The sequence below is a fragment of the Triturus cristatus genome, chromosome 4_2 (genome assembly GCF_964204655.1).
Source record: "Triturus cristatus chromosome 4_2, aTriCri1.1, whole genome shotgun sequence".
NCBI classification, from domain to species: domain Eukaryota; kingdom Metazoa; phylum Chordata; class Amphibia; order Caudata; family Salamandridae; genus Triturus; species Triturus cristatus.
In genome coordinates, this window is record NC_140586.1 from 199049943 (window position 1) to 199064123 (window position 14181).

The 14181-nt window shown below is 45.9% G+C and overlaps 1 protein-coding gene across 5 annotated transcripts in view; it reads right to left on the reverse strand.

Moving 5' to 3' along the window:
- ATF7IP (activating transcription factor 7 interacting protein) overlaps nucleotides 1–14181 on the reverse strand; it is a 764672-nt gene that overhangs the window by 178813 nt on the left and 571678 nt on the right. For all 5 annotated transcript variants that reach the window (XM_085601187.1, XM_085601185.1, XM_085601186.1 and 2 more), the window contains one exon: nucleotides 831–897. In XM_085601187.1, coding sequence (XP_085457313.1) covers nucleotides 831–897 — 67 coding nt within the window. The remainder of the gene's footprint in view (nucleotides 1–830; nucleotides 898–14181) is intronic.

Here is a 14181-nt window from a genome sequence, read left to right on the forward strand (position 1 = left end):
CATGTGAATCTATGAAAGACACCCCAATACTGGAGAACTGTGGCCTTCTGAAAATCATTCAAGTACAAAGCATCTCATGCTGACAAAACTGCCCCGTTTTAACTAACTCAAGTTAATATTTTACTCAGAAGTTGATAATGAATGAGATCTGGAAGTAGTACATAGAAACATTCTGAATAACAATAAGGAAACATTGAGCAAAACAGAGTGACTATCTGCTGGTTTCTTCAAATCTTAAAGACAAACATAAAAGGCATCTCAGTTCTGTAAACTGTGGGGCAGGAGAGTGGATGAATGAGGATTTTGTGGGGGTTGAGGGGGGAAGGTATCAGTTCACTCCTTCCTTGTTCATCTTCATTTATGCAGCTAATCAGAGGTACATCTATGACAAGACACTTGCAAGCAAACTAAATGTATACCCTTTCAAACTGCTGTTATCTAATTGGAAAAAGCAGAGTAGCACCAGTTATTCACTTCATGAACATTAAAGGTCATGACATGCTGGCACTGACAAAGCCTCAATCATTAAAAATGAAAAATGAAAAAAAAAAAAAAAGTTGAAGGGCAACAGTCACCTAAGTAAAACCTAAGAATGGGTTGTCCTGGCCAGAGTAGGGGCCCATAGATACTTTTCAACTATCGCTGCCGATTATGCATGAAAAGGAAACAGCAATATAATTTTTGAAGGGATAAATGAAATAAGCATGATATATATATACCCACTTGACTGTTTAAAATACACACTTTCAGGTAAGGGTACAGCCATGTAAGGGTGTAGATTCAGTGAAGATTACTCTTTACCAGATTCCCCCATTCAGTCTCAGACATACCTTGGGAAGAGTTGGCTTCCTCGTCGTCCAATGTAAGGTCAATGACCCCACCTCCAGGTTTTCCACCCTGAAAGAGAAACTTGAATATTAGCCAATGTGTCCATACAGACCTAATTGCATAGGATGCTGTAAGAAACTGGCTCTATATATACTGCACCACAGTGAGGTACAGTGTGTATAGAGTCCAAGGGTCTCCAGAGGTTAAAGTTAGATAGAACCTTACTCACTAAAGTGGTAGCTTGGTCGAGCAGTAAGGCAGTAAGACAGTATCAGAGGACAGTGTTAAGCATTTGATGTACACACTCAGTCAGCAAATGAATTCACACACTCAAGACCAGAACACTGGGCCAATTGTTTTGTATGAACAAATATACTGTTGTTTTATTTCTAGAACCAAGCAAGCCTGGTACAGGTAAGCAAAAAAAATACTTTTCAGTAGTAAATTACTTGTATGAACACAGTCCAAAATTGCAGTGTAACTAGTACTGGTTTTGGTTACAGTTTTAAGTAAGCAGTTTGCAACACATTGCAGGTAGAGTACATTCAAATGAATGGGCTTTTTAAGTAAAATGCAGTTATTTACTTTTCAGATTACTTTTACTAACACAGGGTTGGATCCTAGATTCAGCCCTGGGACATTTCCTGAAAACAGGTGAGTAAATGTGTTTTAGTTAGAGGTACGATTTTTGAAGAATATTATTGCATTTCAAAAGTTGACACTTAGAAACTTTTTCACATAGAATCACCAATGTTATCCTATGGGAGGAAATTTACTTAGCTGGTAAGATATGTTAACAATACTTTTTCTTACTCAGTGCTGAATACCTAGATTCAGCACTGGGACATTGTGAGAAAGTGGCTCTGAATATAATGTTCCAAAATAGGTATAGGGTGTAGAGTCCACAGTCTTGGCAGAGGCTAAAGTTAGATATAACCTTACTCTCTAAAGTGGTAGCTTGGTCGAGCAGTAAGGCAGTATCAGAGGACAGTGTAAAGCATTTGTTGCACACACTCAGTCAGCAAATAGTCTCACACACTCGAGAACTGAACTCTAGGCCAACGGTTTATATATAAAAATATATGCTTGTTTTATTTTAGAACCAACAATAGGTATTAAAATATACTTTCTCAGAATGAGATGCTTTATATAAATACTTTTGCATTATGAAGTTACAAGTGGTTGCAATAGGCAACACAATTTTAAACACAATAATGCATTAAGTTCAATGGAAGTTTCAAGTTATTTGCAAAAGATTACTTTTAGGATTACTTTGGGATTTCCAGGACTGGATCCTAGATTCAGTCCTGGGTCAGTACTTGGAATCAAGTGATAAAAGTCGACTTAATTACTGTGATGATTTTTAGACAATATTTTGCTATTTTAAAAGTTGACACATAGAAAACAGTCAATGATTCCCTACGGCAGCAAATTCAAGTTGCAGGTATAGTATGTTCTCGTTACTTTTGTAATCCAGTACTGGGTGCCTAGACTCAGTACTGGGACCTTTATCCAAAACAGGAATGTAATTAGGTTTTCAGAAATTATACGATTTTTAAAGAATATTTAAAGTTTGCAGAAATTGACAGAAGAAATTTCACAGAAAAACAGTCAATGATTTCCTTTGAAAGAAAAGTGGGTTACTGGTAAGTACAGTTGTAAGTATTTTTCAGAGTCAGTGCAGGGCACCAAGATCCAGCACTGGGAGCTCACCTAATTGCAGGTGAGTATTTTCGTTTTCGTTACTCGGCTGATTTTTGGTGAATATTTTAAAATTTGAAAAGTCCACACTTAGAAGAAATTTTAGGAAAAACAAACCAGTCAATGTAACCCTATGGAGAGAATTGAGTTATCGGTTTAAAGGTAGGTACTCGACTGGCAGAGTTAAGGTTCTGGGCATAGACTCAGGGGTCTCCCAGGGTCAGGTAGGCACAGTTGGTTCACCCTCAGCGGCACAGGGGCCGGGTGCAGAATGAGTTAGGCCCAATGTTATCCTATGAGAGGTAGGGGGGCCTTGGTTGGTGGCTGCTGACTAGCAGGCCACGCGGCTGTGAGAGCTGGGCTCCTGGTCACTTACTCAGGGCAAGTAGATAGATGTAGAGGTTGCACTGCCAGGGCCACTCGGGCGGCTGGGTGCAGGGTGCTTTCGAGCCTTCGGGCGCTCAATTGATTTCAATGGGAAACCTCCGGTTTAGAAAAAGACGGAAAGCTCGTGGACGAAGATTCTTCAGGTGCCACCACCACTTTGAGAGGTAAGTTGGGTAGTTGGAGGCTGGGTAGGTACTCCGGGATTGGGCACAGGGGGCCATGGGGCACCGGGTGCAGGGGTGCCTTTTGGTGTCGGGAAATCTTACCCTCTGTTGATCGCGGTTGGGGGGGCACCTGGTTCTGATGCTGCAGGCTTCTTCAGGAGTGTCGAGGGAGGTCCTTGGGTGCCGGACTCGGGGTCACAGTCGCCGTGGGGTCGTCCTTGTGGTTTTTGTTCACTCCGGCAGAGGCCAAGCTTGGCGGGTGCAGAGTGTGAAGGGTTCGCGGTTCCGGGCTGCTGCCAGGGGTTAGAAGTAGATTTTGAGTAGAGCCTCTACTCATGGGAGTCCCAGGGGTTTAGAGTCAACAGGCAGCCAGGTCCTCCGGGGTTTGGGAGGCCACAAGAGATACCGGGTTGGAGCAGGAGCAGGTTTGAGGGTCGACAGGCCGGTAGGGCTGGGGCCAAAGCAGTTGGTGTCTTCCTCTTCTTAGCAGCTGCAGGGCAGGTCTTCTTTCTTCTAGCTCTTCTTCGGATTTCAGAATCTGGGGAAGGAAGGTTCAGGGTGGACCTAAATACTAGATTTAGGGGCGTTACAGGTAGGTGAAGGGCAGGGACCAATGGGTCCCTGTCCTGGGGTTGGTACACCCCCTATCCTGCCTCTCTCCTGTGGGAGGGAGGCAGTAGCCTAGTCCCGATTGGGCAGGGCTTCCCATCTTCAAGATGGCGAGAGCCCGGAATTGTGCTTCACCTCTCCTCCCCCACCTGAGGGGTGGGGTTGGCAGGCTGGCACATCACCTGTCCTTATTTGGGGTTTCCGGCCAAGCTTCCCGCCAGAGTGGGGGGTTGCAGTGGCATGGGGAAGCTCACAGAGGTGGCATGACTTTGAAGCTTCCCCCTGCCCATCCTGGGGGGAGGAGATTTAGCACCTCGCCCAGGATGTGCATTGTTGCAGACCCCGGAGAGCAGGGGCTCTCCTACCCAGGGGTCCAGCAACATGTCTACTGTGTGGCAGCCTAGGCAGCCTCAGAACAGACGTGGATTGTAGGTTAGGTTTTAGGGGGCATCTCTTAGATGCCCTCTGGGGTGCTTGGTACATTAAATCCAACACTGGCATCAGTGTGGGTTTAATATGCTGAGAAGTTTGATATCAAAATTCTCAGTCTTCAGTGTTGCCATTATGGTGCTGTGGAGTTCGTGTTTGACGAGCTCTCAGCACCATGTACTCTTAAATGGCAGCACTGCACTTACAGTGCCCAGGAATGGAACTGGGTACTGTAGGGGCACAGGGCTCCTGCTCCTGTGCCCACACCATTGGCATAGGGCACCCAGCTAGAGGGGTGGCTGATGTATGCCATGGCAGTGGTGGTGGGCATGGCACACAGGGATGTGTGCCATGTCGACTCTTTGTTTTGTCTTGTACCCAGACACCCAGCCTGCAAGGGCAGTGTGTGTGTGTTTAAGGGTACAGGGCCTCTAAGGGTGGCACAATGAGTGCTGCAGCCCTTAGAGGCCTTCCCTGGTCACAAGGCCCTGGGTACCTAGGGTACCATTTACATGTGGCCAGGGTTTGTCAATTTGTGTTTTATGTTTTAGGGAAGGAACATAGGCCCTTGGCACCTGATTGGCAGGAGTCCAGAGCACACTCAAAGTACATTCAGCAATTCAGCAAAAAGTGGGGGCATACCATGCCAGAAAGATGGCACTTTCTCACAGACATTTCCTTAAAACAGTTGAGAAAATGCGATTTGGTTATTCGGCTGATTTTAACGAATATTTGTAGTTTTCAAAAGTCGACACTTAGAAACTTTTTGGGAGAAAAAGTGTCAATGTTATTGTATGAGGAAAAAGAGGTTATCGGTTTCCAGGTAGGTAATCGGTCTTTGGAGTTAGGGTTCTGAGGTTAGACTCAGGGGTCTCCCAGGGTCAGTAATGCACTATTGTTGCAGCCCAAGTGGCACTAGGGCGGCCAGGTGCAGAGTGTTGAGGCCCAATGTTATCCTATGGAGGATAGGGGGACTCCGGTTGGTGGCTGCTGGCAAGCAGGCCACGGGGTTGTGGGAGCAAAGCTCCTAGGGTTAAGCTCAGGGCAAGTTGGGGGACCAGGTTAGCACAAAAGGGTCACCCTCAGCGGCACTAGGGCGGCCGAGTGCGGGGTGCTGTTTTGAGGTCAGGTGCCCTGTTGATTTCAATTGAGATTCTCTGGGACAAAGAAACACTGCAGGCTCGGGGACGAGTGTCTTCCAGGAGTGACCACCTCTTCGAGGGGTAAATTGGGATGTAGAGGGTTGGTTAGGCAACCGCTGGGTTGGGCACACAAGGCCGTGGGGCATCAGGTGCAGGGGTGCCTTAGGACGTTGGATTTTCTTACCCGCTCTGGTCGCTGTAGGGAGGGGTCCTCTGGATTGAGGCTGCAGGCGTCGTCAGGAGGCTTGAGGCAGGTAAGGGATCGCCGGATCTCCGGTCAGGATCGCTGGGGGGGACCTCCTCGTGGTGTTTTTCCACTCAAGCTCGGGCCGGGCTCTGCGGGTGCAGAGTGAGCTGGATTCGCGGTTTCTGGCTGGCACCAGAAGCTGCAGTTCAAACACGTCCGGTGTTCACGGGAGAAACAGCTTGGAAAGTGAATGCAGGCAGGTCCTCCGGGGTTTTTGAGGTTGCTGTCCGCTGGACACCACGGGGTTTTTGCAGGAGCAGGTTCGAGGGGAGACAGGCCTGTAGGGCTGGGGCCACGTCAGTGGGCGTCCTCCTCTTGTTAGCTCTGCACGGCTTCTCGTCCTCCTTTTCTTGTGGTTGCTGAATCTGAGGAAGGAAGGTTCAGGGTGCCCCTAAATACTGAATTTAGGGGCGTCACAGGTAGGTAAAGGGCAGGGATCAATGGGCCCCTTCCCTGGGGTGGGTACACCCCCTATTCTGCCACTCTCCAGTGGGAGGGGGCAGGAGCCTGTCCCTGGTTGGCTGGGTCCTCCCATCCTCAAGAGGGCGTGGACTCGAGGTTGTGCTTCACCTCGCCTCACCCACATTAGGGGTGGAGTTGGCAGAGGTGGGCACAACTCTCTTCCTCACTTGTTTTTCCCACCCAAAGTGGGGGGTAGAACAGTGGGGACCAGTTGCGGAGTACAGCACGTGGTCTGGAAAAGTGGTCTGGAAAAGCTCACAAAGGCAGCAGGCCTTTGATGCTTCCCCTGCACATCCTGGGGGAGGTGACCTAGCACCTCGTCCCAGGATGTGCATTGTTGCAGGCCCTCGAGAGCGGATGGCTTTCGACCCCGGGGTCCAGCAGCATGTCTGGTGGGTGGCAGCCTAAGCAGCCACTCAGTCGGGACACAGGTTGTGGGTCGAGTTCAGGGGGCATTTCTAAAATACCCTCTGTCATGCGTTTTACATTGAAACCCACACTGGCATCAGTGTGGGTACAATGTGCTGGGAAGTTTGATACCAAACTTCCCAGACTTCAGTGTATCCATCATGGTACTGTGGAGTACGTAATGACAAACTCCCAGCACCATATACTCTTTAATGGTACACTGCACTTACAATGTCTGAGAATGGACTCAGACACCGTAAGGGCACAGGGCTCATGCCTCTGTGCCCTCCCCACTGGCATAGTGCACCCAGCTAGAGGGGTGACTGACCCAGGGCAGTGCTTGGTAAGCATGGCACACAGGGATGTGTGCCATGTCGACTTCACTTTTGATCTGCACCAAGACACGCAGCCTGCAAGGCAGTTTGTTTGAGAAAAGGTACAGGGCCCCTAAGGGTGGCACGCTGCAGCCCTTAGGAGCCTTCTATGGTCACAGTGCCCTGGGTACATGGGGTACCATTTACCAGGGACCTACCTGTGGCCAGAGTTGCCTATTGGGTTTTGTTTTGGGGAAAGAACACAGGCCCTGGAGTCCTGATTGGCAGGGCCCCAGAGCACATCATGTCAAAGAGCAGCAGTAGTCTGGCAGCTAAAAAAAAACAAGCATTGGCATAGCCAATAGGTCTCGCCTTTGGGACCTTATAAGTGTTTAGCCATGCAACAGTTGCATGACTAAATACTTATAAGGTCCCAAAAGCGAGACCTATTGGCTATGCAAAGAGTCCGTGTGGCCGCTAAAGTTAAAGTAATCGCGGTAAAGCGCGGCGCGCGCGCCTGTGCACGTGCACTGTAGCTCCAGGCTGGCCTGGTAGCACTTTTTGAGCCCTCTCAATAAGTCTTGCCAGACCAGCGCATGCGCTGGGTCAGGCGAGACCTAAAAAAGGGGCAGGCAGCAATTAAACCATCAAAACAGAATCATTTCTCGTCTAAACCTCTGCGCGAAGTGCATGAGCAGTTCGATAACGAACCTAGCGCAGAAGTCATATTGTGCACAGTTCAAGTAGAGGAGGTATCCACAATGACTGACAACAGGGGAGGGGGGGCTTTCTGGGCTAAATTGGAAGCATTAATATCAGTACATTTAAATCCCATCTTACAAAAGTTAACTGATATAGAGAATAGGCTACACTGTTTAGAAGATAAAACTAATAGTACACCCCTGCCATTAAGAGATAGCATACAAAGGCCAACCAGGACTATGGATGGGGCCGCGGGAGGGGATGCGCGGACCTTGATTCCCCCACCAAAAGTGATGTTACAGGATGAGTTAGATCAAAGGAGAGCTCATTTGTATGACAGTGAGCCCTCATCGCAGGGCCAGGGTCTACTCTGAAAAGATGGACAGGCCACAGACTCTTTAAACTCGGAGTCGGTTGGTCAGGTATATACTAAATCAGATAATAGACTGCAAAGCCAAAGCACTTCTGTGAAATGGCAGATAGATGACTTAATCACAAGTGGCACTGATATTAACTTGCACCTTCCCCCACAAACTACACCTTACATTATTGTGTTAGCCAATGTTCCCACGTTACCATTTGGCCAGAGGAAACACTGGTCTTCTTTGAGAAATAAGGCACTGCACTTTGTAAATATAAAAACAGGGTTCGATAACAGACCCTTTTTCTCAGAATTTAAGATGGCTCGCAGAATTGGGTGGGTAGGTGCAACTAACAAGAACCTGGCAGGGGATTGTGATGTTCTGACCTTTAGATCCCCAGGCCTAGTAACATCAATATTTGGCATGACGGTCAATCAATCGATGAATAATCACACAATTTCTGTATTACCGCTGGGTTTCTTTTATGCTCCACCCAAACCTGTAATCTATAATATGGAAGAAGAGAGACGCCCGGCGATAAATCAGTACTTTCAGCCCCAACCCTGGTTCCATAGAAATTGATTTGCGCCACTAAGTGATTTAGCAGAACTAGATTGACCATCCATTAAAGGGGGTAGGCCGCCGGAGAATTCATACGACTCTTTTAATAATTCTGTTAACATCCCCGTTATAACTGGGAATCTAAGGGAACCCTCGTTATGGGTGGCCCGTGGGTATGACAAATGTTCTCTATCTCAGTTACACAGCACAAGCCCGAGTAAGGCAGGGCCGGGTTCAACCATCTTTTTGCCCGATCAGACTTCTAGGAGCCCCGAGGCAAACGCTGTGCAAGTGTCAAACTCATCAAAACAGCTGCCTGCTTCGTTTGCTTTCTTGGAACGTTGCAGGGATTACCTCATAGTTAACAGATGAGGCATGGGTTCGGTATGTAAAATCATTTGATATTATGTGTACCCAGGAAACGTGGAGTAGGAAGGATATCAACATAGATGGATACTCTTCCTTAAATGGCCTTGCAGAACCCTCCTTGTCTGGGAGGGCAAAGGGTGGATTGGTAAGTATGATCTCAGTACAGTAGGAGGCTCTTGTAATAGAAAAAGTAATTGACTCCCCTTGGTACCAACTAATTGTGTGCTCTAATTTGATCCACGTAACCTTATTACTAGTCAATTGGTACTACAATATTTTTGACTCTCAAAGCTCTGGGGTTATAAATTCGCTTAAATAAGAAATTGATAACATAGCTTTAAAATTCTCCCCATTATGTATCATCTGGGTTGGAGAATGAAATTGCACCTTATGCCAGCACAGCAGTAATAAAGTATGTGGGCTTTTAGATTTTTATGAACAACCTCTAGCCCACTTTAAACATACTCCTCAGGGTGACGTATTAAACTCAATTATTGTAGTTAATGATTTATGTCTGGCTAACAATTTGGCTGATAGCCCGGAGGCGGCTCCTCCGACATTTCAGTGGGGGGCAGAACCAGTACAATTGACTTCATGCTGATCTCTAGTAGGTACTCGTAGCTACTAGATAGCTTCATGGTCGAACCTAACCCGGCCAGTGACCACAATCCTCTAATAGCCTCTTTAAAAACTATGGCGCATAATGGGAGGGCTGTGGATTGCCTAATAAAATACAATGGTAATCAAGGGGTAAGGTTAAAATGGAGTATGATTGACCATGTTAATTTCGAGGAGAATATTATCAGGAGAAACCTAACTCAAGTGATGACCCATTTAACTCATCTAGCCCCCCATCCCCCCCCCCCCCCCCAGACTCCATTATACAGAGTTTTGAAGTCATTTGTAAAGAAGTGGCCAAAAACCTGTTCCGATCAGTGAAAAAATATAATTGTCCCGAACTTAAATGGTTTAACACCGAGTGATCAATGGCAAATAAAGCTCTAAAGAAAGCATTAAGTGTAGTTTCCCGTGATAGGGCTTTGATAAAGTAAGCCAGACAGTCCTATAGGAAGACTATAGACTATAGAAAGGACGAACTGAGACGCCAGGCTTGGGATAATCTAGAAAAAGCAAGTGCCCTAAGGGATCCCAGAAGCTTCTGGGAGGTGATAAATCGTCCAATCGTTACAAATGAAACTAGGAGCATGGAAACAAACATAACTGGGACAGCCTGGGAGTCTCATTACTCTGAGATTTTTAACCCAAAGGATATCATTCCACAGGACCATCAGACAGATATATGTTTTAATCTTGAATCTGCTCAGCAGCTAAGTGCATCCCTGTCTTTAGGTGAAGTGGAGGAGGCCCTGAGAAAAGGTATTGATTCTAAAGCCCCAGGGTAAGATGGGGCACCCTTTGGATTTCTTTAAAAGAAATCCAGTGATATGGGGCCCCTTGATGTTAAATGTTTCAGAGCAGTCATAGTGGGCAAATCCCACTATCTGGAAAAAAAAGCAGTGGTGGTGCCAATTTTTAAAAAGGGAAACAGAAATGACCGAACATGCCATAGGTCGATCTCTCTAATATATGCTACATGCAAGTTGATGGGAAGGGTTATCCTTGCACGTTTAGAGACATGGGCTAATACCTCCGGCCTAATATCGCAAACCCAGTACGGGTTTAGGAAGGGAATGGGAACAACTGAGCAGTGTCTCAATCTGTCCTTGATCATGGGTAAGCACATGAAGGCCAGGGGGGCATCAATCCACTTGGCCTTCATGGACTTATCCAGTGCCTTTGACACAGTGTGTTGGGGGAAGTTGTGGTCGTTAATGGAAGATCTGGGCTTTGAGGAACCACTTGTTACCCTCCTACGTAGACTACATGCTTCCACCTCTGTAGGTATCCGTTACGGGGGGAGAAAAGACCAAGCCCATTGTATCAACAGAGGGAGTACGACAAGGCTGCATATTGGCTCCTTTTCTGTTCTTGGTATACACCAATGGCCTTGAACAGTTTCTGATAAACCAACACTTGGATTTCCCAAAAATTGACAGCCAACAGGTACCTCTGCTGTCTTATGCTGATGACCGTCCTGATGGCCCTGACAGCCAATGGCCTTAAGGGGTGCCTGGATGCTTTTACAGAGTACATGTCATTAGATTTACAGGTGAACTTTAAGAAATCATTTATTATGGTCTGTGGGCCAAAATTAACGAAAACACGAAAATATACAGTTAATGGAAAAGTTATTGACAAAGTGAAAAAAAATTCTTGTTTGGGGAATGTTTTTAACTGTAACTTAAATTGGGACCAACTTATAGTATCCAGGGTACAACAAACAAGTAGAGCTATTGAGGGGTTGATCCGTTTTGCTGCCAAACTTGCCCATAAGCCCGTAGCCGAGCTGATAACTTTGTACAAATCCAAATGTTTGTCGGGGCCACTTATGGGGCTGGAGTATGGGGATACCATAAGAGCTTCCAAATCCAAACATTAGAGAATACATTTCTACATCCCTAATAGCTCCCCAACATCATTTTGCCATTCCGAGGTGGGCATGGATTATATTATAGATAGCATACATATGGCCCCCCTGTTTCTATGGGGAAAAATTTGGATTACAGAAGAACTTTCCTTCTCATGATGCATTTTAAGAGATTGCATGAACCTAGATAATGCAACGGCAGTCCCTTGGTTACGTTATGTCAAACAAACCTTTTATAAGATTGGACTAGAAATGTTTTACGACAAGCCAGAGACCATACCACCTAATATGAAAATGGTCATAAAAGATGCATATCCAACTGATTTGAGAACATCACAACGGGCTACGGAAAGATTGGACCGTTCTTCTCCAAATCGGCAACAATTTTATTTGTCTTTCGCCCGACAAGCTCATTCACGTTTATTAATGACAAAATTTCGCTTAGGCACCCTGCACTTTCTTGTAGCTTCTCCTAAACACGCGGGGTGGTGTGAGAGACTACCCCCCTGTCCTTGTAATAACTCAGCACAACAAAGTACAATGCATATCAGGCTATTTTGCACCTTATACAAAGACCCCAGGGTCCGTTTCCTTAAACCGATTTTAAATACAATTCGTCCCTGCTCCTATAAGGAGGGTTTTTATTATTTATGGTCATTATCAACTGTTTCTATCTGCAGCTCTGTGCTTAGTTTTATCAAAATTGTTTTTATAATAAGGAAACGTTATGCAACGTAAAAGTAATTTACAGGGGTCTTGTGATCAGGCTGCAATCTGACTTTGTCCTGCATATCTTAAATCTTGGTGTAGAAACTTTTTATTCATGAATGTATGGTTTCTTTTTTGTGTACTTTTATGGTTCATTTGAATCGAATAAAGTTATTTGACTGACTGACTGGGTGTCATCATCCAATTTACAATGCCGTGTAAGTTACTAAGAAAAGGTTCTGTGATATTATTTCTGATGAGATTACCCTTATGCTAATTAGCAATCTCAAAATTCCTATTTTTTTTAATAAAATTTCCTGCTTTTCAAAAGTTGACATGTATGCTCGCGCCTCCCACCTCCTTTTCCCACCAACCCCACACCCTCTGCTGCCCTGTGCAGGGCAAGTAGGTTGTTTGGTGTCATAAAGCAGAGCATAGAAATTGCTATCTGCATTCATGCAAACAGCTAAAAATTATTTTAGTTGTCTCCTGTCTGAAATTGCCTCTGCTTCAGGCAATGGTTGAACTACATTCTCTCTATTTTCTTTTCAAAATCTTTTACTTTTTTGTTCTCAAATGTTGGTATATATGGGGATTTTTTGTGACAATCACAATTTCTGCTTAAAACAAAAGTAGCACCCAATTTGGGGCTTTTGGGCCGTGAATTCAGTTTTTTTCTTTTTCAGCAAAATTTGCAAACCCAGGCCGCAACATACTGGAGGGTGAAACCGTGCAGACTGCTGAGCCTGCTTCCGAGGGCGCATGTACTGTAATAACAAGCATTTGCAATGCAATAGGTCTCGCATTTACGTGAGTTTGAGCTATTGACATTGCAAATAACTATGCCTTTTATTTTTCTTTTCGTTTTAAAAACATAAATAAAAGGCATTGTCATTTACAATGCCAATAGCTTATACTCGTTTAACTGCGAGACCTATTGCATTGCAAATGCTTGTTTAATTATGTTTTTTGTTTGCAGTGGAGTGATTTAAAAGAAAAAAAGTGTTCCAAAGCCATACGTACTCCTTTGAGTTGTCGGACAAATTGTTTGCTTTGGATTTAAGATGGGGTACTGGAGGTAAAACTTCATGTACCAGAATGCAACAGGGGAACTAGAACCTACACCCTTAACCTAAAAGAACATGGTTTCTGTTTCCTTTTGTGTGCAGGCACAGGGAGGTAACTGTGCACTAACATACATGCAGTGTGCATACAGAGAAATCATAGTTTACAGACATAGCACACGTGGAGAGGGCAAACAGAATACAGAGATCTCCCTGTTCCCCTACTCTGGGCATAGATGCATCATGCCAACGGATAACGCAGAGTACAAGACATAATGATTATGGCATGCACCCAGAGCAGTCGGCGCATAAACACACACACTGGAGACTGCTTGTACAGCAGTCACAAAAGGCGCGCATAGACACAATACATACAAGGTATGACTAACAGATGACGGAGTGAATACACACAAAAACACACGCAGAATGTATTCCATTAGAGTAAACCCGGCCAGTAATCACAACAGCTGCATGACATCTATCAATGACCAGCGGAGGCGCTTACTTGTTTGAGCCATGCAAATTACTGTCTCCGTGGTGGCATGGAGCTGGGCAAACCACGCAAAGAACAGAAATGTGCAGTCGCCGTTGTTTAAGCTGAGGCGTGGAGTGAAGCAGGGCCACCAGCCATACCAGCTTTGCCATGGAGAGTGAGCGTGGAGAGGGCCGAAAAGCCTGTGCCAGCGAGCGACCGCCGAAAAGTTTCATGATTAGTGCATGGGTGGGGGTCAGTGTAGGGGAGCGTGATGGGGTCAGATGGGGAGAGATGGAGGCTGTGAAATTGGAGAGGCATCGGGATGAGTGAGTGAAAGACTGTGATAAGAGTTTGGATAGCCAGCAGAAGAAAGGAAAGTCGCGGCCGTCATTGTTGAAGCCAAAGTTTGAAAAAAACATATGATAAAGATCGGTGTGCCACGCTGTTTACTTTGTTAAGGCAGGCTAATGACTGTCTCTGTGGTGGCATGGAGGTGAGCGAGCTGCACAGAAGAAAACAACAAGCAGGAAGTGGGATAAGGGAGGGGGTAGGGGAGAGAGGCACGCAGGCTGGCAGCCTGCGTGATCACTTTTGCGGCCGCTTTGATGTTCTCAGTGGCCGCGCGGCTTACTGAGGACATCAAAGCGTCCGCGAAAGTGATCAGGCAGTGCTTTTCAGGCTGCCAAATGGTGCGCGCGCCCGGTGCACATGCACTGTATTTGGAGGCCTGAAAAGCAGTAGTTTGCACTTCCAGATCCCCC